Source organism: Desmodus rotundus, chromosome 8, assembly GCF_022682495.2.
Source record: "Desmodus rotundus isolate HL8 chromosome 8, HLdesRot8A.1, whole genome shotgun sequence".
Taxonomy (NCBI): Eukaryota; Metazoa; Chordata; class Mammalia; order Chiroptera; family Phyllostomidae; genus Desmodus; species Desmodus rotundus.
This window is the reverse complement of record NC_071394.1, coordinates 128,707,451-128,732,729: the sequence shown is the minus strand read 5'-3', so window position 1 is coordinate 128,732,729 and position 25,279 is coordinate 128,707,451. Positions and strand designations below refer to the sequence as shown.

General features: G+C 51.8%; 1 protein-coding gene across 5 annotated transcripts in view; it reads left to right on the top strand.

The window, feature by feature from the left end:
- The first annotated feature begins 2,936 nt into the window (after positions 1-2,936).
- FYCO1 (FYVE and coiled-coil domain autophagy adaptor 1) overlaps positions 2,937-25,279 on the top strand; it is a 72,218-nt gene continuing 49,875 nt past the window's right edge. Inside the window, exons 1-6 of one of the 5 annotated variants that reach the window (XM_045199787.3) lie at positions 2,937-3,309; positions 13,082-13,219; positions 16,265-16,371; positions 17,946-18,071; positions 21,452-21,558; positions 23,002-23,145. In XM_045199787.3, the coding sequence (XP_045055722.2) occupies positions 13,165-13,219; positions 16,265-16,371; positions 17,946-18,071; positions 21,452-21,558; positions 23,002-23,145 (539 nt within the window). In that variant the 5' untranslated portion in view covers positions 2,937-3,309; positions 13,082-13,164. The other 4 variants (XM_045199784.3, XM_045199786.3, XM_045199785.2 and 1 more) reach the window with 4 other exon arrangements.

Sequence of the window (25,279 nt, the reverse complement as noted above, 5' to 3'; positions counted from 1 at the left end):
AGTGGGATTACAGTCTAGATTTCAGGTGTGAGGTTGTTGCAGTCCCCTCCCGCATAGCCTCCCCAGCCCCCACAAAAGGAAGTGTGGCAAGTAAGGATCACAAGAAGACAAAAACAGCCCAATTCCTTGACTTTGACCATTTCAGAAAATCAGTCTTGAGCATCATTCATAGTCAGAAGAAATGGGCGACAGATGGACAGGGGACATTGGATGATTGCAGGGATTAGAGACTAGGGAGGGGCCTGACAGGAGGAGGTGTAGACCTCTAGGTGGTTCCTGGCCTCCTTTGCAGAGGGCCTGCTCTATGCCAAGCCAGTGTGAAGCCTGTGTTGGGGGGAGGGAGACGGCAGAGATGAATTAACCCTACTCTCAAGCTGGTCATCCTCCAGCCATTCCCCTTCGGAGAAAGGTTTCCATAGGGACCACCCCAGTCCCGGGGGATTCCTGGCCCTTTTCCCAGATAATCTGAATGAACCCTCTGGACTCTGAGAAAACAACCTGGCCTGATTGTCCACACAACTGGGAATACACACCTTAAACTTGCCACTGAAACTATTCCAAGGAACTTTGCAATGAACTATGGGAGTTTGGGGAAGGAAGGACCCACCTGTATCTGCTCCCCCCACTTTGATTACGACTAGTTCAATAATCTGCCTCTGATTTCATCCAATAGTAAAGAAAATACAAGTTAAAAGAACAATAACACCAAACATTGCTAATTCTTCAAAGTATCTTCTGCTTATTTCAAAATTAGAGGATCCACACATTTTGGTCGCAATAGGAAGCCACACCCACTTTTCTGGCTGGGTTCTTAAGCAAGGCACTTTCCCTCCTTCAGAGTATTTTTTCAATTTCATTGGAGAGGTTTGAACTCAGTGATGTCAAAGATCCCTTCCCATGATTAAAAAGTAAAGTCTTTGGGCCTATAATGTCATGGGTTGCATCTCCATTAGCGTAGGGCATGTTATGAGTTGAATTGTGCCTTCCCAAATTCACATGTCCAAGTCCTAACCCCCAGTACCTCTGAACGTGACCTTAGCTGGAAACAGGGTAGTCACATATACCATGAGTTAGGATGAGGTCATATCAGGTAGGGGCCTTCCTTTATAAAAATGGGAAAATTTGGACATAGACATGGACAAAGGGAGAACACCGTGTGAAGATTGGGTTTGTCCTACCAGAAGCCAGGGAACAGCAAAGATTGCCAACAACCACCAGAAGCTGGAGGGAGTCATGGAACACATCCTCCCTCACATCGTCAAAAGGAACCAACGGTGTCAACACCTTGATCTCTTAGCCTGAACAAACTAGCACAGGGCACAAATGCCAGTGGGTGTGCGGGGAATTCCAGTGCATCTCAGACGCCCCCAGTAAGATCTCATTGTCAGCCTCGCCCACACAGAAGACTGCAGCTGACTAAAGATGCATATAGGAGATTGGGAACTTACTTCTACTAACACCTCCTCTGTGCTGGGTCCATACATTTCCATATCTCACAGCCACCCTGTGAGGCTTCTGTCTCCCCACTTAGACCAAGCAGGACATCATGGCTTAGAGAGGTCACACTCCCACATCCAGGGTGTGGCTGTCAGTCTGGGCTGCATGCTCGATCCCACGGGGAGCTCAGAAAAATACTGATGCCTGGGTCCCACCCCCAGAGATTCTGATGCAATTGGTCTGGGGTGCTGCCAGGAACTGAGATTTCTAAAAACTCCCCAGGTGTTCTAATGTAGAGCCAAGTTTGAGAAGTCGGATCTGGTGTATTTATTCATTTGGTCACTCATTCAATAAATATTTGATGAGCACCTACCACGTGCCAGGCATTGTGCTATGTGCCTGGCACGCATCATGTCACAGAATCAATATACTGTACTAGCCTCTGAACATTTAGCACACCAGACACTAACAACAGTTACGAAAGAGGAACAGACTCAAAAGGTTAAGGTAGGAAAACCAATCAATATAGCAAAGCAGCATTACGGAGAGGGAAATTGTGCATGTTCGTGACTTCCTCAGGTGTGACCCACAGGAGCTAAGTTTGCTCTTGGAAGAATATCCTTTGGGATTTTTTTTTTTTTAATTCACATGACAATCCCTTTAGTCAAGCATGTGGAATGGAGAAGTGCTTGTGGTACCCTGCCCTTTGAACTTCTCACCTTTCGTGAAGGAGAAAATATAGCAAAATCTAAAAGCATTGTTTGGCTGCCTTGCTGATTACATCCTGGTGTGTGTTAATAGAATTCATATAATAATAATCATCATTATTATTGTTATTTTTAAGTGCACCCTGGGTGCCAGGAATTTGGGGAACACTTCATACCTATTATGTCATTCAGTCCTCACAACACTCTTCCTGGTTTTACTGGTGAGGAAGCAGACACCGAGAGGAAAAGAAACCTGGCCGGGGTCACACTACTACTGGGCGGTAGCCGAGCTGGAACCACAACTCCATCTATTTGGTGGCAAGACCTCCCCGCTAACCACACCCAAGTATGACAAAGGGTTATCACAGTGCTCCCGGGGAATCAACAAGAAAACCAAATGATTGTTATTACCTTTCCCACATACACACTATCAGAGCAGTATTATTGCAATAGCCACATTAATGAATGCATTTTGCTCTATTGAGTCCTGCCTCAGAGTGCTTTGCAACTTAGAAAATATAACCCATGAATAGAAATTGGGCTGAGAGTGGGGCAGAAGTTAGGAATGCTAGTTCATTCGCGAACGCAGTTTTGGAGCACCGATTTCCAGTAGATTCCTGTGTTAAGAAGTGACATTAGACCCAACAATATGTAATGTTTTTTATTTAGTCCAACATATTAAAAATTTGATTTCAACATGTAATCAATATAAAAATATTCAATTTACATTCTTTTTCATACTAAGTCTTTGGAATTCAGATGTATTCTGCAGTTAAAATACATACACAATTTAACTCAAACTAGCCACATTTCAAATTCTCAGAAGTCACGCAGAGACAGTTCTGCTCTCAAGAAACAGCCCAGACGCCTGGCTTGCCGACACACAAGCCTGCGAGATTGCTAGGGTTAACCTCCGCAGGCCGGGAGGACCTGCGGCGTTGTATAACACAGCTCTGCGGGGCATGCTGGGAGTTGTAGTCTGCGCCCGTCCACTCGTGAGTCCGGTGGGCGTTTAGGCCTCGGGCTTGCGGAGCATGCCGGGAATTGTAGTCCGCACCCGCCTGTGGCGGGGTCTGCGTATCATGGCCGTCTACGCCGTGCTCTCACAGTCTTCCGCTTGGCCCCAGAAAGTTTCGGTTCTGCCCAGCGGTGGACCCACGAGCGCGTAAGTGCCACTGGGGGACCAGCCAGACTCTGGGGGTGCCTAGGCTGCTCTCGTCCCCCCAGCGGAGAACTTCCTTCCAGTCGCTGCTTGTCACCTGTTGCCCTTTCCGTCCCTGCCCCTCCCGGGTCTCCCACAGACCCCTCCCGGGACCGTGCCCAGCGGCCCTGGGAAGTACCTGAGGCAGGTGACACTGACCCTGGAACCCAGGCTGCCTCTGGTGATCACTTAGAAAGACCCCCCAAGACCCCCAACGGCCGAGGGGCCGCAGAGGAACCCACCTTGTGGGGGGTCTCAGAACCAGCTGGGATGTTTTAGGCACAGGAGGACAGGTCCCCACGTTTCCTCCTGCATTGGCCAGGAGGCCGCCGACCTTAAGAAGCTGGTACCAGGCTCAGCTGGGCCAGGACAGCCGGGACCTCCACTTGGCGAGACTGCACTGATGCCCTGAGGTTTGTTTGTCCCGGGACATCTGTGCCCAGGTGCAGGGTCTCGGCATCGCCCCCAGGCCGCCTCTCCTGAAACGCCCGTCGCTTTGGGGATCGTCTCTGGGGCGGCTGCCCCGGACTTGGTGGAGTCCGTGCTATTCAGAACCTGGGCTGGGGGATGGAGAGAGGGGGCTGCCTTTCACTATTTTTATAAGAAATCGCTTGGGGTTGACACATTAACCACGTGGCTCCCTGTTAATGCATCTCCCCATGGCTTTTGGCACTCTTCACAGTTCTCATTGGCTGCCCCCTCCAGAAGGGGAAAAAAAAAAAAAATAGAGCACCGAGTGAAGCATTATGGCCTGTGTTGGCCACAGCCTCTCTGCCCCTCTGCTTGTCTGACCGCAGCTGTTTCCTTTTCCGGCAGAGAAGTGGGTCAGGGGCTCTGCGGACGGAGGATCAGGCCTTAATCGGCTCACTGCCCGCCTTGGGTCCCTGCCATCGGCCTGATGCGGGTGCTGGGTGTTGCGGCTGCCAGCGGAGAGGTGTCAGGCGGAAGGTTTCTGCTTTCGGGGCTCCCACCTTCTTCCCAGGTGGGCCCAGGTTGAGTGGGCCGCCCTTGACCCCCTGCCGTCCTTCCGTGACAGGACCCGGTCATAAAGCATTGAATGCCCCCTGCCAGTTGTGGGCCATTATTGTTGTCACCCGGGAGGCGGAGGTAACTGTCTCCGAGATGGGCTGTAGTCTCTTTGATGAAAAGGATCTGAAAGGGCTCTTGCTTTAGGAAATGGTTTTCGGCTTCATTTCGTTTTTAAATTGTTTTTGGGATTTTATTAGGAAAAAATAGTTAAACACAGGATCTTTGAAAGAACCGAGTAGTGAGTATATGCCCACCTGTTAGATTCTACAAGTAATGTTTTACTTGGATGGTTTTTGTAGTTGTGTTCGAGTTAATCCCCGGCCTGCTCCTTGGTCTCTGCTACTTTCTGGGCACCGAATGGGTTCCGAAGCCCCGTGTTTAGCCTGGTCCTTTTTGGGGGGCAGGATGGCTCCCATAGATGTTTGTGAGGAGAGGGATCTCTTAAACAGATGTCTAGGAGGGAAAATTATTCTCTACCCTTTAAGGTTCTTCTGGTTGGACTAATAATCAAATTAACATAAGACAAATGAGTAGGAGAAAAACAAACTAAAGTTTATCCCGTATACGTGGGAGAGACCCAGGAATGCTGGGTAACTCCCCCAAATGGTAGAAGCCACCACCTGAAGTACCGCCCTCAGCTAAAGATGAAAGCAGGTATTGGGGGTGGAGGGGCAGTTACGCGAGGTCACCAGGTACACCGGGCATCACCAGGGCGCAGTCGTCACGGGGATGTAAGCCCCTGCCTGCTCCGTGGAACGTAGAAGCAGGCCTGGCACCGGGAGGGGAACACCCTCGCCAACCAATGCAGATCTCCCTCACACGTGTAAATGCCCTTCCCCCAGGGTAGCTTCCAGGTGTCAGAGCTTCTCCCACATCTGCTGTTTCCGATGTTGCCGTGTGTAATGCGCATTTTGCCCAGAGTTTTGAGGGAAAGATAAGGGTGTGCATTGTACATGGATAGTACCTGACATACCTTGTGTCTGTTCTTGTGTTTTGTAATATTTGTTGCATAACATTTCTTGTACCACAATATGTTCAAAAGTGAATGCTAAAATTCCTTTATAATACAAAAAACAAGTATCTAAATATAAATAAATAAAACAATTGAGTTAAAAAAATTAAAATGAAATATATTTTTTTCCTGAAAGTTTGGGCCCCAAACACGGGTGCACAGTATCCATGGCAAAGTACGGTGCTGAACATAATCAGTACCCCAAGGAGGCGTCCTTTGGAGTGGTGAACTCTGCTGCCCTTCAAGAGCAAGACCAGAGCAGCTGGTGACTTTGACCCACGCTGGGCGCCGAGGCCGTGGGCTGCTGCCTCCAGAGCACACAGCCAGCACCCACGGCTGACCTCCTTCTTCCAGCGGAGAGGCTGGGCTGAAGGGTAAACTGTTTTCTGGTGATTCCAAGGCCACCTTTGGTGACTCAGGCCTGGAACGCCTTTAACTTGAAGCAGAGGAAGCGTGTTGTCCAGCTGCGGTCTCATGGTGAGAACCACTGCTAGGAACTCAGTTCCCAGCTTCAGGCGCTGGAGCGGCCCAGTCAGCACAGCGGGTGAGGTTCATTAGCTGTGTCTTGTAGTGGCCAGAAGCCGCCTGTGAGCGGAGAGGAGTGGAGTTTGGCCTTGTCAACATCTGCTCCCCTAGTGGGTGAATGTCGTGGTCTTGCTCGAAAGATAAACTGTATTTTCGATTTGTAATCTCAGTGCCAGTTTTCGCTTGTTTGCTTGTTCGTTTTCAAGCCGTTGGTTGGTGTAAGAGCCTCTGTTTGAGCGGCGGAGTAAACCAGTAGGGCGGGTGTTGAATTGTTTCCATGAGACCGTTTATCTTGCTCCTTTTAGATGTGTCTCTCTACTGTCCCAGTATGAGAGCTTCACCGTCAGAGCACGTGGGCTCCGTGGCTTTTAGAAGGCGAGGGTGGCAGAGCTGTGCTGACTTGTCCCGGAGGCATGTCCCCTCTTCCTCACGTTGGAGCCAGTCAACCCGGTGGTTGCAGTGGCCGACCACCAGTGGTCCTTCCTGTTCCCGCAGCTCTTGGTGGCATTTGAAAGACACCAAGTGGGTCTTTGTTGCTGGGCCAGATCCTGTTTTCAGGGACGAGGGTGTGTGTGTCCATCAGTGTAGTTCTGAGGACAGACTTAGGAGAACCTTTGGGCCACGTTCAGTCCTGTGGCCCTGGGGCTGGTTCAGGGGCCAGGGGCAGGTTTGACTACACCTCTGGGACAGGGGCAGGTAGTGCGCCCTCAGCCAGAGGCAGAAAACTGTTAGGGAAGCGCTGGCAATTTCAAAGAAAAACCTGAAGCAGGAAAAAGCATTCCAAGCAAGTCGTTAGCATGCAGAGGACTAGGGTTAGAGAATCCCTATAAGGGTCCAAGATGGGTTGGACCACTGACCTTTTAACGTGGAGCTGGAGGGAATTGCCTCCAGCCGAACCCGGAGTCCCCGGTGCTTTTTCCAGGGTACCTGCAGACTTGGTTAGTCAGGTAGGGGCACTTGTAGGATCCTCAGTCAAAGGTAGCTGCTGAGACCACCTGCTCTTCTCTTTCTCCAACTCCTCTGTGAAGGCAGGTCAAGGGTATCCTCCCCTCATTGTACCTAAAAAGCAAACAAACAACCCCTCCCCTTCCACCCCCACACACACAAGGTAGGAAGAGGTCAAATAACATCCTCAGGACAGAGAGGGTGACCGAAAATACTTTGGTGAGCTAAACACACCGTGGATCTCACCCCATGCTGGCATGATCTTTATTGCGTTATTCGTTGCATGATAGGTAATGGAAATTTCACACGACGACTCTGATTCGAAATTTGCCTAGGTCCAAATTGGCAAGACGCAGCTACAGTTGATAAGGAAGACTGTTTTCTCGCCCACTGCTACAACACCCGTGGTCCTGGTTCTTGCTGCCCCTCCGATCTGCCAGCATAGCCCCCGCCCTGCCCCTTCCGCACCTGGGTCGCTGCTCTTGTCGCCCCAGGAGCACAGCCGAGTAGACACACCCAATCCATCCGATCCCTAAGTCACATGCTTCTGTTCATTCTCTGGATGATACCTCCGTGATATTCCCACCGTAGTGGTGATATAACGTCTGCAGCTACAACCTGACTTTTTAAATGCGTTATTTTAGTCAACATAAAAGCATTTTATATGCAATAAAGGAAAATTGAAAAATAGAACTTTTTTGCAGGTTTACCCATATTTCCCAGCACTGAAGGATCATTATCATTATTTACAAGTTGCTGCATTTCTAGTACATTTCTGTGCCTACAGTTTAATTTGGTTTGTGGGAGAAGAGTCAGTGGTGTGGTTTTGTCTCGTTCGTTCACTCAATAGTAACTTACTGAGGGCGCTCCATGTCAGAGCTGTGCGGGGAGCTGGGGAAGTGGAGCAGCCATGGAGCTCACAGACACGTGGGAAAGGCGGGTCGAACAAGAAACTGCCGGGCTGGCGTGTGGCGATGGGGGCAGGAGAAGGGAGAGCCCCCTGCGGTGGGGGCTTAGCGTGGTGAGCAGAGTAGAGCTTGCTGCCTCATGTGTTCACCTGTGTTCATCAAAGTGCCTGTCAGGCCTCAGTGGTCTCTGTTACTTGTCTGTAAGCGTATGGGGGGGTGTGCTGTCTGCTTCCCCCTCCCTGGAGCGTGAGTTCTTTGAAGGCCAGGGCTCAGCGGCCTTGTTCCAGCTGTAACGCCAGCTCCTGGGTCAGGCCTGTCTCAATAGTGGTGCCCAGCGAACCCGGCTTGGCTGCAGGAGCTTTGTTAGCACATGGGGTTACCTGCTGCCTGGGCCACCCCCGCCCCCCACCCAGCGCATGATTCGGGAGCACTGCTGTTTTCCCCCCTGTATGGGTTTTGTGCTGTTTGGGGGCAGGAGTCAAGCGCACAAGCTTGTTGTCGTTTGTCTGTGCAGCTCTGCCAGAAACTGCCCAGATTTTCGCACACGCATGCCGCTGCGGCCCCCTAGATGCTTCTGGAGCTTTCCAGCGGCACCGCAGCCCCAAGTTCCGATGTTCAGCCCTGCCTGGGAGCAGCTGCCCCCCTTCCCAAAGCAACAACAGTTTCCCCCAGGCCTGGAAGCAATGCCTCCCATCCCCTCTTCCTCTGCCCTGTTCTCCTGCTCGGTGGGCTGGAACCAGGCCGTTTTGCGTGTGTTCCAGGACAGGGGACCAGGAAACCTGAAATTGCTGGTGGGAAGGGGGCATGGCAAGAGAATTTTGAAGAGGTGATAGCAAGGTCTCAAGTCTTCATCCCCTTTAAAAAAGGGAGAAGATTGCAAGCAAGGAGTGCTTGGGAAAGCTGAGTCAGGCGTACGGTTGGTCAACACTTTAATTATAGGTCTGAGGGTGGGGCTGCCCCAGGAGCCTCTGCTCACGTGTGTGGCAGTGTCTCCCTCTGCGCTGGCCTCCAAGAGACTGAGCACTCTCCTAGGCACCTTCTTGAAGCTCTGGTGAGGGCAGCCTGCCCGCCCACCAACTGACTCAGCACTGAGCCAGCAGGGCCGTGGGCCCTCAGAGCTGCAGGTACCAGCCGAGAGCCCCCTGCCCACAGACGGTAACTGGATAGCTGCTCCTGGGAGTGCTGAACTAGGCCAAAGTGGTGGACTCTTCCAGAAAGGCTTCCTGCTTTGGCCGGTGAACTTGTTAACGCCCTTCCTTGGTCTGGGTGGGATTTATAACTGGAGTGTTCCCCCTTGTTTGAGAGTGGGAGGAGCCCCACTGTACGGTGCCCTCTCCCAGTCAGTTCTTAGTTCTTGTGTTGTTACTGTCAGTACTCGTTAGGAGCAAGCATGATGAAGTTGGAAGGCTGGGCCAGGCTGCCTTTCGTGCCCCAGACCTCCTCCTCCCCTCTGGTCCTTCATTTCTGATGTGTGAACTCAGATGCTGTAGAACCCTGCAGAACCCATTTCTGGGCAACAAGAATGTTAGTCATTTGCACCATAGTGTAAATAAGTTTATGTGAGTCAGTCTTTGTACCTTGGTTTGGCACTAAACTGCTGTGTCTATTGTTTAAGGCATTTAGGGCTTCTGGGCAGGTCTAGGAGGAATTTCAAGGTGGGGGAAGATCCTTTACCTCTCACGTAATACCTAGGCCATGACTAGGTGTTCAGGCAATAGTCCCAGGTAAAAGAATTGTAAAAAATGCATTTAGTCCCTTTTCCCCTTTCAGAAGGTTGGGCATTTTCAGGTATTCTGGCTAAGCTTAAACATAATTTTGAGTTGTTGGCAAGAAAACCCAGTGTTCTCCCAAGGGGTTAGTGTCAGAATTGAATTGAATTGTAGGACACCGGGTGTCAGAACTGGTTCCTGGTGTGGGAAACAGCCACACATTTGGTGTCAGAGTGTTGTAGGTTTAAAAAAAAGAAAAAGGAAAAAGAAACTTCATTCCTCAGCCAGAGGACAAGGTTATCTGGAGACACAGGAAGCTGACCCCAGTATGGAGAGACACAGGGCCGCTTTCTGTGTCTTTCATTGGTCACTAATGACCTGGGACTAACAACGAGGAGGGCACAATGCTAAGTCACGTCCTTTCCAAGTCCACAGAATCAGCATCCCTGTGGTGGCCGTGTCTTTCAAGGAAGCCTTGCCTTCCGGAAACCGTGTGAAGAGGTGACCTGCAGTCCTGGTGGGGAGTCCTCTGCGGCCTGTAGGCCCAGCGGCCAGGTTCTCGGGGTTCGTTACTTTGGTAGTTTCGCAGGCTGTTTGGAAAAGCGGCTTGTGTGGTCAGCAGCTGGCACTGCTCACCCCGTGGCCTGGGAACTTGGCTTCAGCTGAGCACCCTGCTGGGGCCAGACGAAGACAGCCTGCTGGGCTCGGGCCCACACGGGGGCAGCTTCACCAGGGCGCCAGGGAGTCTTGAAGGAGCACGCATGTGTCTGTGTTCAGCTCATCGTGCCAAGGCGCGTTCGGTTTGCCCCTGTCGTTCCCTCACACCAGACTGCAGAGAGGGCTTCGCCCTCAGGTTTCTAGGAAATCCGGCTGTTGTGTAGTTTGTGCATTGTCCTGGCCGGGGCCTGCTGAGTTAGCGCGGGATCCCTCACTGTCACTCCAGCTGAGCTCCCCGCCCTCTCCCACGTGTGCAGGCCTTGCCTGTGCTTGAGTAAACACGCACGCCCAGCAGGCTTCCTTTAAGGCCCTTGGGGTGTTAGTCACCTTCCTCTGAGACTGGTTCTCCCAGAACCTGCAAGGCTGTCTGTGTTGACAGCAGTCTAAAAAGAGGAAGCCGTTGGAGAAACAGGCTCCCCTGGCTCCTACCTCCCCATCCCCGCCCCTCCCACCTTGTGTCTCCGAGGACCTCTTGCCCATTTTTTCAGGCCCGGCCCCCCGGCCCAGCGCCCCCACAATGCCTACCCGCTCTCCCTTCCCCAAGCAAAATTAACTTTCCCCGTTCTCCGGGCCCACCGCACACAGCTTTCTAACTTCACCACAGTGCAGATGTTGTGGCTGAGGTACCATTTACAGTGTGTGTGTTTTGACAACTCAAAATAACGTTTGTCAGATATTTGCAGTCATGTGACCACCACCCATAACCAAGATAGAACAGAATTGCCCCCCAAATTTCTGCATACCCTTTTGTAGTCAAAGCCCCCCTTCACCCCCAGCTCCTGGCAACCAATGATCTGATTTCTCCTCAATGTTTTTGCCTTTGCAAGGCTGCGCAGGTGGAGTGGTAAAGTGCGGAGCCTTTTCAGCCTGGCTTCATTCACGCAGCATAAAGCATTTGTCGTGCGTATGAGCGGCTCGTTCCTTTTCATTGCTGAGTACCCATCACTTTTTACCCATACCTCTGCATGGCCCTCCTCTGTCGTATCTCGGTATCTGGATAGTTTTCTGTCTCCTTGGTGCCCAACCTAGGGCTGGGCTGGGCCGGGCCTTGCCTACCTCTGTACCCCAGCCCACACATAGTAGGCAGTGACAGCTTGTGGGGCCGGGGCAGCTGTGCACTGGCAGTGATGATCCTTGATCCTCTCCCTCGCCAGGAGGGCCGAAGTGCCTTCCTGGACAGCAGAGCCCCTACAGAGGTGCAGGCCAGCCTGGGCACCAGCCCTCCCCAGGGCCCCCTGCTCAGGCTGTGTTGTCAGGGGCTGAGTGGACTGGCTCCTTGTAAACCACCCCACCCTCAGTTTGGTGTCTGTGATAGGCAGGGTGCCAGCACTTGCTGGGGAGCTTCACGGGTTCCGGATCCCCTGGCTCGCTGGGGCTCCGTGTCATCAGTTCCTGGGAGTGTGCGCAGGATTGGGCCTATCCCGTTCCTCCTCGTCTGGAGAAGCCTTCTTTGGGCCTTGTTTTTACTAAGGCACAGCTGCCCTGGCTTGTTAGTTAAAAATAGGCTGGACCTGTCCGCCCTGTGACAGGCCCTCCTCACTCAGGCTGACACTGGAATGCATAAGTAAATATTTGGAGGAGCGGGAGCTTGGTGACCATTTCTATTCCAGGATCTTCTTGCCTTGACTCCCAGAGCAGTAAGGGGACAATGGTGGCGGGCGAACGAGGCCAGCACGGCCCTCGGGGTAGCGGCACCGCAGGTGGGAGGTGGCTGGAGGGCAGAGTGACTCCTAGAAGCCGGTGGAGCAGTCGGTCATTTGCGTAGTGACAGTGGCTCGGCTGTACATCCGCAGAGTGCGAAATCGGACCAGCCAGGGGCGTCCGGGCCAGTGCACTCCCTGCTGGCCTGTGGTCTCAGAGAAGCTACATGGCTTCTCTGAGTGCCAGTTTCTCCTCTGCACGTTATCTGCCCCGCTGCTGCTGGGGTGATTGTGGGAATTAAAATGGTCCCGTGGGCCCAGTACATAGTAGGTCCTTGTTCAGTGGTGGCCGCTCCTATGGGCACCTCTAGTCTTGCCAACTGCTTTGCCAGAAAACCTTTCAACTTCACGGGGGACATCTGAGGGAAGAAGTAGAGGTTTGGGAAAAGGACTCGGGGGTGTCCAAGTGCACGCCCAGGCCTCATTTTGGCGCTGCTCGTATCTCCTCACCTTTGTTGGGTTCAGCCACTACAGTGTCCTTAAGTCACTTCAGCAGCTGCCCCAGTAGGGCTGGTAACTCAGGACTCACCAGCTACAAGAGGACAGTAACCGAGCTTAAAATAGAAGTGTCCCTTGACTGGTTCCAAGGGCCATACAGGCCCTTGAGGACAGACTCGGTGGTGCCTGCCCAGCCAGGCAGAGCCAGACTGGCCACCTGGAGCTGCGGACCTGCCCCGAGGGAGCCGCTTCCCCCAGAGGAAGGCCAGGCTTCCCTTGGCCCAGCATCCCCGAGGGTACGTGCCCCGGTCCCTGGCCCACTGCCCCCAGCAGTCCTCAGAGAAGGAGGGGGGGGGGTCTGGAATTAGCCGGCCGGTGAACTGGGCGGGGTTGGACTCATTCTGGCCTTGGTTTGGAGGGTGTGGGGGAGCCACTGGGAGGCATTTTTAAAGGTAGAAAATGAGGCTGTGCTGAGAGGGCCAGTTGGGAGGGGAACTCACAAAGGATGAGCCGCACTATGGGGTTGATTTTGTTTCTTTTTAAGGCCTCAACCAGGTCACTGTGTTTGAATGTAAGTGTGTCAGGAGCCAACCAGGGAATGCCCACAGAGCCAGGCCCACACAGGAAGGTCGAGCCCTTCCCGCTGAAGGAAGGTGCCCGGGTGGGGCAGCATTGCACCCAGAGCGACGATCGTCACCTGTCTCTGTACTGGTCTGAGACTGCTTCTTCCACACCTCCTCCTCCCTCATGCAGGTGCCACCATGGGGTCTGACTTCTGCTGACCGGACCTGGGCAGGAGGTGCACCGCCAAGACAGGCGGCTTGCAGCCCGTCGCCATGGCTTCCGCCAGTGTGGAGAGCCAGCTCCAGAGGATCATCCGCGATCTGCAAGGTACAGTTAGGCCACGCGGCATGCCAGGTGTGGCCTGGAGGGAGCCATGACTGTGCCATTGCTGTTGCCAGCTGAAGTCCAGCTCTTTCATGTGGGTCCACCCTGGGGTAATCAGAGCCCTCGGGGCGCTTCACACAGAACCATTCGGGGCCCGGGTGTCCCTCCTGCAAGACTGGGAGAGCATGCTGGCCCTCCTCGCAGGGCCCCGGAATGGCGCTTTGTAAACAAAATCAAATACTCCTTTCTGGGTCTGGGTCTGGTTTCTGTGTGTGTGTTCTTGGCTGAATCATGCCCCACAGGACTCTGATGGAGTTGGGGAAGAACATTCTCCTTCCCTCTGAGCAGGAAGACCAGATGCCCATCTTTCTCACTTCACTGTCTCGCCTGTTCGTGGCAGGCAGGTGGCCTATTTTGGACGGACTCCAGTTGTGGGCCTGCTGCCTCCCCGGGATCCCCTAGTGCAGCCTCGCCCAGTGAGAGAGGCCGCTGTGCAGGCCCTCCCTGGAGAGAGGCATGGTGGGAGGGTGCCTGTGAGGAGCAGTGGGGACTGCCTTCTCTGCTGGCCGCAGCCCAGGACCCGAGGTCCGCTGTTCCGGGGATGGTCTCCCAAGTCTCTTTGGAGCTTCAGCACATTCACTACAACAGGCTGCAGCTCACCGCTTCCTCCTTGTCACAGGGCCTGCAGTGACACTCTCTCGACAGACAGACTGCTCAGACACGGCAGGGACCCATGGCAGGCTCTTCTGCCCGGGCCATCAGGCCAAGATACTGTCCTCATTCTGAATGAAGGTCATAGTCGACGAGATAAAAATCACTTTCTCAGGCTTATCTCCTATTTCTATAGCTCTTTGGGCCTCCAATAGCTAATACCTACATGGCATTTCACGTATGCCAGGCACTGTCTTACACATGTCTTATACGTGGTAAATCACTGAGTCCTCGTGTTTAATTCTGTGAGGTAGGGCTCTTCATTATTCCCACCTTGCAGATGTGGGAACGGACACAGAGAGGTTCAGTGACTTGCCCAAGGTCACACGTCCTGTCCACAGAGTCTGGCTTGCACACACACCTGGTTCCAGAGTCTGCTCTTAACCACACCCGTCTCCCTCCCGCTAAAATGTTGGATGCTTTTTAAAGAATCTACACACACCCACATGTGCACAGAGGAAGTGAAGGGCCAGTCCCTGCCACTGACCTTGAGAGTTTTCTCCACAGCGTAGGCAGTCTTCTCTGTTCAGTCTCTGGTTTGGGCCCCAGCGCCCCTCGTTGGGAGGGAGAGAGGAGCCCTGGTGGAGCTGCCCCCGGGAGGAGGGCGGGCATCAGCGTTTGTTCGCTTGCCCTCTTCCACCCCGTGTTCTGGCTGCTTCTGGTCGTCCCTGACGTCCCACAGCCGTCTCAGTGCCCTATGCCCAGCCCACGGGGTACTCTGGTGGGAGTTCTTAAAAGGCACCACATTCTCAGGACCCTTTCTTTCCATCTGTTGGTAGCTGTCTTAACAAGCGTCCAACGAATTGGCAGCCTCTGCCGTGAGAGCAGTGCGTCCTTGGCTGAGGTGTCCGGGGGTAGCGCCCAGCCCTCAGGCCTCTGCAGGCAGCCCGCTTCTCCTGGGGACAGGCTTTGGTATCAGGCAGGCTACTGGTCAGCTCATGGCTCCGCCTTTGAATCCTGGAAGATGTCAAACAGGTCCCTCCCCCTTTCCACGGTGCGGTTGCTTCCTTCCCGTGCAGGGGAGGGTGGGATGACACCCACTTCTCAGGTGCTGGCAGGGTACACGTGTGACCCTGGGAAACCACAACACCCACAAGTCACGCATCTGGGTTATCAGAGACAGCTGCTGAAATCTTGACACCCCTTTGAAAGAAAGGCTCTTCCAAATTGCAGGAGTTCCAGATCAGTTTGGGGGTGTTCATCCAGCCTGAGGGTGGGGAAGGAAGGCTGAGAGTCTTTCCACCAAGGCCACCCACAGCTGACACTTTATTAGGGCACAGCTGGGCACCAATCACCTGCGAGAATCAGTCCCAAGAACCTGTCTTTGCCATGAGCTGACCTTTGCCGCAGCTCAGGCCCAGCGAGGGGCAGAGCTGCTCTTTAGCCATGGAGCTTGAGAGCGGGCCCTGGGGCTCCTTCTCATGAGACTTGCTGGAGAAGGAGGTAGTTCTGTCGTCCGGCATGTTCTAGCCATCTCAGCTGGGGACATTTTTCTAAGTTCTAAACCAAACCCAGCCTCTCATAACCCTCCTGCCTCATAGCAGAGGCTGTGAGTGAGGGTCAAAGGTGGTTTTCCCCCTTTTCTGCCCCAGGAGGTCAATTATCTTAGAAGTTGAGGGGTACACTCTTGGTAGGAAAGCCTCAGGGAAAGCCAAGGTTCCCTTGTAAAATTCGACGTTGTACTTACTCTTTTTTACCTTTCAACAGCTCCGAAGTTGGGGTATCTTGAAATCAATTGCATCTTAGATTTGTTGAAATGATGCTCCTGCCTCACAGTGCTATATTAAATGAGAAAGACTTGCAGAGGCCTGGCCCCTAGTAGGTACTCAGTCACCAGAAGCAAGTACTGTCGTCGTCATTCTTGGCATCGTTGTCCTTAGTGTTATTTCCACATTCTGGCTCTTCTTGGGGCCTGCACTTCCCTGTGCTGAGCAGTAGGGTGACAGTGAAGAACCGTAAGCACCATGGCCAGAAAAAAGGGTGAGGCTCTCTGGAAGCCAGTGTCGGGGGCTGCTGAGTGACCCTCACACAGCAAACCTTTGTTGACCAAATGCTGCGTGCTTGCGTAGTAGAGGCCTACATGGTGGGCCTGCAGGGCGGACCCAGAAGTGTGCCCACCCGGTGCCCACCTGGCACGCTGTGGTGGAGCATTGGGCTCTCAGGGCACCTTAGCACCTTATGACTCAGCCCTACGTCCCCATGGATGTAAAGCTGGTGTCGCTTCACGTTTCCTGTGGGTTTTGCCATCGTTGACCCCCTCCTGCTTCCCGGGGCTTTTGCTTTTCTCTCTGAGGTCCAGCTCCATCTGCTTACATGTTCCCGTTTGTTGTTTCAAAGGTGCCGTGACAGAACTAAGCAAAGAATTTAAGGAAGCCGGAGAACCCGTCACGGATGACAGTGCCAGCTTGCATAAGTTTTCTTACAAACTTGAGTATCTCCTCCAAGTAAGTGACTCCTGTAGTGTGTGGCCTTCTGCCCTGCTGTCTTTTGTTTCCCTCACGGGTGACTCATCGGCACTCAGGATGTGGTCCAGAAAGCTCAGGGCAGCCACTCAGCTGTCCTGGTTAGACCGACAGTCAGAGCGGCCCCCATCGAGAGCGCGGGCCTCTGAGTGCCGTTGTCTGGGGAATCAGAACCTTGCCTCTTAAGATGATTTTGGGGATCCAGAACATTCTTTAGAGATGTAGGTCAACTTAAGGCAGGTAACAAGGTCCCTGTATAGCAGATCTTAACTTGGGGGCAGTCACATCCCCTTGTGAAAGTCTGGTGGAAGCTATGGAAGCTCTCCCCAAACAGATACACATATGTGTGCACAACCAGCCACACATTTCCCAGGAGCCCGTGGGGCGTCTGAAGACTGTCCAGATGCCTTGCTGCTCCGAGTGTGGTCTGCAGACCAGCAGTGCCCGCGTCCCCTGGGAGCGCGTCAGAGATGCGTTCTTGGTCCCCCTCCGACGCCCCGCGTCAGGATCTCTGCGGTCAGTCCAGGAGGTTTTTCCTTTAGCACGCTCACTGCAGAGCGCTTATGTGTGCTCCGTTCAAGTGCACAGGTCTAGGGAACTCTGTAGGCGTGGAAAAACACAGGTGATGAACCACAACAGGAAGGAGATGGACCAAAATGTTAACGGAAGTTAACCTTAGGGTGGTGGCATTGGGCATTATAATTTTTTCTTTTCTGTTTTTTGCGGGGCTCTATCCAGATTGCCTAACAATATATGCGTGTCTTCTGAAATCAGAAAAGAATGCTGTAAAGTGTTACGTTACGCTGCGTTATGCTTTGCTATGTTATGTTAGAGAGAGAGCCCGATCCATTTTGAACACCGTTAGTTTGCACTGTCACACCCACCACAGGACGTAGGGGGAGGGCCAGTTGGAGGGGCCAGCCACAACGTGCTGAAGGGCTCCCGTCGCCTGCCTTTTCAGCTGGTTCTCTGTTTCACACTGAAGATATTTACGGACCTTTTTTTCTCGTGTAAAAACATTCATTTTGGTTTTGGATTTGAAATGACTCATAACCAGCATCGATTTGAATTTACTGTTTATATATTAAGACACTGACACATGAGTAACTGGGATAAAATGTCACTAACTCATTTCCCTGAGTTGAGACATAGTTAGCACTCTTCGTGTTGCCCTTAAGACTTTTCACTTGTGTTTCTTCATCACAAGCTGTTACATATCTTTACCAAAGTTGTTACTAGCCACTTTGGTGGTCTTCCACTCAACTCTGCACAGAGGTCCCTTCAAGAGATAAATCTTTTTTTTTTTTGGCAGGGGGTGCTATTATTCCTGAATCTTACTAATTGTATGACCTTGAGCTAGTTGCTTACCATCTCCTAGCCTCAGTTTCCTTATCTGTAAGTTGGGGATTAAAACACTTGGTGACAATAAATAAAAATAATGCCGGTAAAGGGCCTTACCCAGTGCCAGGCAGCTAAGAAGCTGTTATTATTTATCATTTAATGAGATGAACGGCAGTGAGTTTAGATCGCCTGTCTCTGTGCCTTTCCCTACGCAGTTTGATCAGAAAGAGAAGGCCACCCTTTTGGGCAACAAGAAGGACTACTGGGATTACTTCTGCGCCTGCCTGGCCAAGGTGAAAGGAGCCAACGATGGGATCCGATTCGTCAAGTCTATTTCAGAGGTGAGCAGAGCAGCCACAGGCCTCGCGTCCTCCTCTCACCTGCCTTAAGTGTGTCTTTGCAGAGACCTTTGCTGCAGACAGTCAAGTGAGGAAGTGGGGTTTACGGGTGGTAAAGAAGTGAGGAAGTCCAGCCCTGGCTGGTGTGGTTCAGTGGATTGAGCACGGGCCTGTGAATCAAAGGGTGTCCAGTTTGATTCCCAGTCAGGGCACATGCCTGGCTTGCAGGCCAGGTCCCCAGTTGAGGTCATGTGAGAGGCAACCACACATTTAATGTTTCTCTCCCTCTCTTTCTCCTTCCTTTCCCCTCTAAATAAATAAATAAATAAATAAATAAAATCTTTAAAACAAAGGAAGCGAAGAAGTCCAGCAGCTGTCCACGTCATGTTCCGAGTCCCTAGAGCAGAGTGCCATGGCTTGGCCGCGTTACAAAACTCCAGAACAGTCTGTCTCTCTTTCTCTTTCTGCCTCTCCCCCGCTGCCCCCCTCCTGATGAATCTCTTTTTCTCTTGAAGCCTGGTCCATCTGGGAGTAAAGAACTTTATACATTAGGGACAAGTAACCCCCTAGATTTAGAACAGGAGGTCTAAAGTGCTTCTCTTTTGATGTCTTGTCTGCAAGTTTAAAGACACCCAAAAGCCCACAGACGTGCTCCTTGTCTGGCCTCGGCAAAGACCTCCGAGCCAGGCACTCTGGGAAGAATTCCTGCCCGACCCTGGAGCCAGATGGGTTTCTTCTTACAGTGAGTGACAGTTAGATGGGCTGGCCGTGGGGGCTGGGCACTTTCCACCAGCTGCACCCTCTGGCATCTGGGCTGATGAGGCAGCGTCCTGACTCGGAGGAGTTTGCTCTGCCAATTTCTTTAACGTCCAGGTAGCACAGACAGGTCTTGTGGGGTCTTACCTAGTAGGACGCTCAGGTCCACGGTGTAGACCGGTGCCCAACGCGCTGTAAAGCTGGAGAGGGTGCTCACCGTGCCCTCTTCTTCGTGCACCTGGGAGCCTTACCGCCACTCCGGCCTCTTCCACTCCTCACAGCAACCAAAGCCTTTGACGTCCTTACCTCCAGCAGTGGAAGCCCACGGTCATGAATGCTTACACCTACTTTAGCCTTCTCTCATAAGGCAGTGAACCCTGTCCAGGCCAGAGAAACTCTTCTAGAAGCAAAAGCATTCCCTGCTTGCACAGACGTTGTTGGGGTTTGGTGGCTGGCATAAGCTCCACTTCCCCTAGAGCCCAGTCATCTTGTCTGTTGAAGGCTCTGCTCTCTGGGCACCATTGGGCAGCATGGTCTGGGATGCCACTAGGCAGGGTGGGCTGCTGGACACTTGGGTCACCTTGAATCCGCATCAAGTGCCAGCCAGACCAACAAGCCAGGAAGTAAAAGTTAATGGACAGGAAGCGTTGCTGGGCCCCGTAGGCCCCTTTGGGGTGTAGGCAGCCATTTGGAGTGAAGCAGTCCCAGGCTCCAGTCAGCCACTTCTGCAGGTCCATGGTGGGCTCAACCTGGACTGCGTGTGCTTCGCCATGGGGGGCAGGGGCAGAGCCAGGTGCGGCCTGGCTTAAAGCTCAATCAGTTCCCATGTACCTTGCAGACTTCCTGTCCTTTGCTGCTGCTGTATCGCTTCCCGGTACAGGGCATGTGAGTTCTGATTAAATGCTAAAAAAATTCAGGAATTAGGTAATGAAAGCGGACCATGATCTCAAAAAATAGAAAGTAAAAAGGCTGTGCCATATTTTCATTTGTAGTACAAAGAAACTACTGTTTTCTTCACCAAGGGATGTTTTAAAAGATCTCTTAAAATAAATAGCTCCTTTTACATAAGTATACAAAATCAGTCAGTAGGCTGGATTAAAAATATGGACTCATGTTTTCCATTAAAAAATTAAATATGCTGAATGCTGTTACAGTGGCCCTTTTGCTAATAAAGACAAGCCGCTTGCTTGGGAGCACACAGGCATGGCCGCTCTGCGAGGTTCTTGCTCAGTCCCATGGGGCCTCGTGTGAGTGTGTGTTTGTGCAGCTGCCACACTTCGCTTCACAGTGCCTGGCTCAGCTGCTCAGAGCTGCCCGAGGTTCCTAGTTGTCCCCACTGGACCCTTTGCTCTCACCTCACTCATGTGGCGAACGTATTTGGACCCGGGAGTGTCACTGGGGTTCTCCACGCGGCGTCTGCCCTGACCAGCCGCCTGCAGACCTGCCGGTCAGGCTGCCGCCCACCTCCGTTTCCAGGTATCTCAACTTCTACCCCAAACCCACAAAGCTCACAAGGAAAATATCTTACAACCTTTACGATTTTGGGGGTTTCACACCTTTTTATTGTTTAAAACAACTTCATGTTGTGGTATCATTTCCTTGAGTCAGCAGTAAGAAGTCTATCTTTCTGAGTTGAAAGGTATTTGGTCTTGGGCTGAGATATGGGCAGTATGAATCCTGATTTACAAACTGGCCTCATGTGTCTTCTGTGTCTGTCCCCTTGATCCCATCCGTTTCAGTGGCTGTGTCTACAGCTGGCAGAGTTTCTGACCAGCAGATCCCATCTCCATCACAACAGGCTTCCGTGTTCTGGCGTGGTGGGGACAGGTTTCGAGACAGGCCTGCACCTGGGCCTCCGTCCACCTCAGACTTCCTGAAATAGAACCATGCCCGTTTTGTCATTACCCCAGTGTGACTGGGCCACCTAGAGACTCCCCGCTGTCACCCCCAGGCACTTTTTGACTAAATGCAGTGAGTGGGCATAGCTGAGGAGAAATCCCACCAGGAAAGTGGGTAGATACGTGGATTTTACCGATGGTTTCATGAGAACATAGAGGCAGTTCCACACCCACCATACCTTCCCTTAAGTCCCCCTTACACACCTCTTCCCTTTGCTCCCTCGCTCCTCCTGCACACGGACTCCAGCCAAGCCTGGTAGGCTTCTTCCCCTGCATCTGTTCTCCCAACAGCCCCCAGACAGCCCAGATGTGAGCCACACTGAGACCAGCTCTCACTCTAGCTCACTGCTGGTGCGCAGAGCCCTTCATTTACTTCCAAGTTTTATTCTGAGTATTCCAAAGTAAATTGTACAGTTCTCCTCTGACTCCAAACCACGAGCCTGCTGAGGTGGAGGAGGCTCCCGTGGGCACACCTTTCCTAGCATGTTTGCCAGAGTCTGTAGGTCGTTCTTGCATGGAAGCCTGGAAGAAGTCGCCCACTTCAGGCCTCACGCTCAGGGGTGGCATTATCAAATGTGTTAGGTCCCATGAGGGACGTGGGTGAAGCCAATGCGTGGGCAAAGGTGTGTGGCGTTGTCTGCCCTGTTCCTGTTTGCTGCAGGCTGTGAGACCAGGTGTCTGTGTAGACTTCGGCTAATGGTGCTTCGTTTCTGTGTAATCTTTCCCCAGCTCCGCACGTCTCTGGGAAAAGGGAGAGCATTTATTCGCTACTCCTTGGTGCACCAGAGGCTGGCCGACACCTTGCAGCAGTGCTTCATGAACACCAAAGTGACCAGGTATGGACGGGCCAGGGCTGGGCTGGCCCTGTGCCCGCACGGGTGAACCGAAGTCCCCCGGTGAACGACAGCTGCAGCCGCAGTGCCCATTTGGGGCGTGCCCTGGCACAGCAAAGCCCTCCCAGTGCTGTCACCCTCCCTCCCAGCCACAGTCCTCGGCACACCTGGGGCCCGAGCACTGAGTGCTTTCAGATGAGAAACACGAGGCTCAGGGAGGTGCCCAATGCCTTCCTCGAGGTCCTGCCGATGCTGAGTCTGTCATAAAGCAGGAGTTGGGTCCAGCTCGCTTAACTCCTGTTGCCAGGTAGTTGTCCCTGAGGGGTGGCGTGTCCTTGGTGCTGTCCCTAGTGAATGGACACACCCCACTGGTCACCAGTGGGTTGCAGCCTTGGCCTCTCAGCAGAATCCCCTGTGGGGTTTTTAACACCACTGAGTGGGCCTCACTGAGGTAATTCACGACACTGAGCCAATACCTGCTAGGCATGTCTGGGCTCCCTGAAGAATGTGATGGTGACCAGTTGGGGGCCTCTGTGCCACTAGTGATGGAGCCTGTGGCAGGGGCGGGGATTGAGTGTGTAAAGCAAGGGAAAGGTGGTCAGACCAGGAGCTGCACCCCTTTCCCGCTCTGCCTCCCCTCTCCCTAGGGAGCGCTCCTCCAATTAACCAAAGAAATCATTTCTGAAATTTTTAAAAACTGTTGGGGAAATATTTTGTTTCATTTTGTCACCTTTATGAGGACTTGCATAGAGGTATATTTCTCATGCACAAGATATGTGACAGGCTTTGTGAATTTATGTGAGTTGCAAGAACACATTTGATCTGCAGGTTACTTGGTCCTAGAGGTTGGTGAAAACCATCACAGGCAGTCTGGCTTCCGGGGACCACGGTTCACAGACTCAGCCAAGATGCCCTTTAAACTCACCCACATCATCCTTTTAAATCCTCCTGCTCACGGGAAGTGAGACACCCAGCAACACACAGTGCAGAGCTTTTGTTCTTTGTCTTTTAAATTGGTGTCAGGACAGAAATTAGCAGTGAGTTCAATGTCCTGAATTGAATTCTCCAGAAGGAATAGGAGATCGGGTTAGTTACTTCTCACAAAGGAAGTGTTCTTTCCCCTGTGGCCACCCTTTCTTGGCAGGTGATTGAGATTTAAGGTTTCTCATATCCTTTTTGGGAAATAGCTGTGATAGAAATGATAAACGTACAAGTAGCTAGTTCATCTCAGCAATTCCTGTGAGGAAGTGCAGCTTATTTGGGAGCTGTGTGCTCCTGCAGTGAAAATCAGATGGGGGGGGGGGGTGCTGTGTGTCCGTGTATTTAATTTAGTAACCTCGGTTAGAATTAGGTGAGGCCCAGGCATACTGAGAGGACTGATTAAATTCACGCTTTGCATACCTGTGTTGTTACTCTTGTAATCCGTACCTTGTTGTCTCCCCGCAGTGACTGGTACTACGAAAGAAGCCCCTTTCTGAAGCCAAGGCTGAGCTCTGACATTGTGGGCCAGCTCTACGAGCTGACCGACGTTCAGTTTGACCTGGCCTCCAGGGGCTACGACTTAGATGCCGCCTGGCCGACGTTTGCCAGGTATTTGGAAGCATTGCTTTGTTTGAAAGATGGGGGAGAGACACTTGGAGGTTTGAAGATTGCCACCAGTCTACTCAAAGCACTTTTGTTTGCTCAGGAAATACATAAAGCCTCGCAACTCTTAGGCCTGTTAATTGTACAGACTGTTGAATTGTGACTCACAATAACACCTGAAGGCTCCAGCCTTTAGCTGACCTGACTGGCCAGGTGGTATGAGTGAGTCTGGAAACGCACATGCCTAAGCCAAGTGGTTTAAATGTGCTAAGGGCCTTGGTGTGGAAGTCTGGGGAGGAGCACATGGGCTTTTTCCCATTCCTGTCTTAGGGAGTTACCATGGAGGCCTTCCAGGCAGTAAGGGGGAGTGAAAGCGACAGCCCACCACGTGAGGGGTGCTGGAAAGTGTTTTCACTTTTACACCGGGGTGGCTCTCCGCACAGCATCCAGCTGAATCCTCACAGCACTGCGGGAGGGAGGGAGGGGTGAGGACACAGCTCCGAGGGGAGGGCTCGCCCCCAGTCACCAGACTCAGGTCCAGCATTCTTTCTTTGTTTTGCTTTCTGTTCATAAGGTTTTTAAAATTTCAGTTTTCGTATTTTGTATTAGGACATACTTTCTATGTAGAGAATAGTACTGAATATAATACCCATGTACAATAGAATAGTTAACATTTTGCCACATCTACATCACATGTAACTTACTGATTTTGAAATGATTTCAGAATTACAGAAAAGCTACACAAGTGGTACAGAATACTCATCCGTTCCCCTCAATTTGATTCCCCAATTATCGGTACTTTACCAGGAGTTTTCTTCTTCCATCCATCCATGTTGGTTTATTTCCTAAGCCGTTGGAAAGTACGTTACAGACTCGCTTTCCCTTCACTCCAGAACACTTCAGCTTGTATTTCCTAAAATCAAGGACATGACCTCAGTGCAGTTATTAAAATCAGGAAACTGACATCGGTACAATGCTACTCTCTAATTTATAGACCTTATGTAAATACTAGGAACTGTCCCAATAATGTCCCTTATACTCGTAATCCAGGATCACACGGTGCAGTTACCGCCGTGTCTCCAATTTGAAACAGTCCTCTTTCATTGGGAACAGTGTCTCAGCTTTGTTCTTCATAGCGTATGTTTGTGCAAAGTACAGGTCGGTTACTTTGTGAAATGTTCCTGAATGGGAGTTTGCCTAGTGTTTCTTCCTCAGACTCAGGTTGAGCATTTTTGGCAGGAACACCTGAGACGTTGTGTCCTTCACGGTGCATTATATCTGGGAACACGTGGAGTTGTTTTGTTCCGTCATGAGCTCAGGTAACCATGACAGTTTGGCTAAGGTGGTGTTTGCCAGGGCTCTCCTACAGCAACTGTTTCTCCCATTGTGATTAATATGTGTCTTATGGTAAGATACTCTGAGATTAGTTATCATCCTGTTTCTTTCAGTCTTTCACCTGTTAGTTTTAGCATCCATTGATAATTCAGGCAAGAATTATTTTACCACACTTGTATCCATAAATGTTTTTTGTATGTGCAGTTCAATTTGCGTGCCTTGAATCATGAGGTAGCTATCCCTTTGCAACTTCCTTTTTCTACTCCACATTGTTTTTGACATTTTTATCTGTATTGGCACATGCATTTTTTTTAAGATTTTATTTATTCATTTTTAGGGAGGGGGAAGAGAGGGAGAAAGAAAGGAAGAGAAATACCCATTGGTTGCCTCTTGCACACCCCTAACTGGGGACCCGGCCCACAACCATGTGCCCTGACTGGGAATCGAACGAGCAACCTTTCGGTTCGCAGGACACCCAACCCACTGAGTCACATGGTCAGGACTTCAGTTCTATAGGTGTAGAGTAGGGTCAGCAACTAGGGCCCGTAGCACGGTGTATAACAACCGTAGAGTCTGTGGCTGCTTTCCTGCTACAGTTGGCAGAGTTGAGTTTTTACAGAGACCATAAGGCTTGCAAGTCCAGAATGTTTACATCTGGCCCTTTCCAACAAAAGGTTGCTGACCCGTGGTATGGAGTATTCTGCCATGTGAATAAACCAGCTTGTCTGTTGCCCTAATGATACGGAGTTGGGCTGGTTCCACTCTCTGCACCATTGCAGACAGTGCTGCCAAGAACACCCCGTGT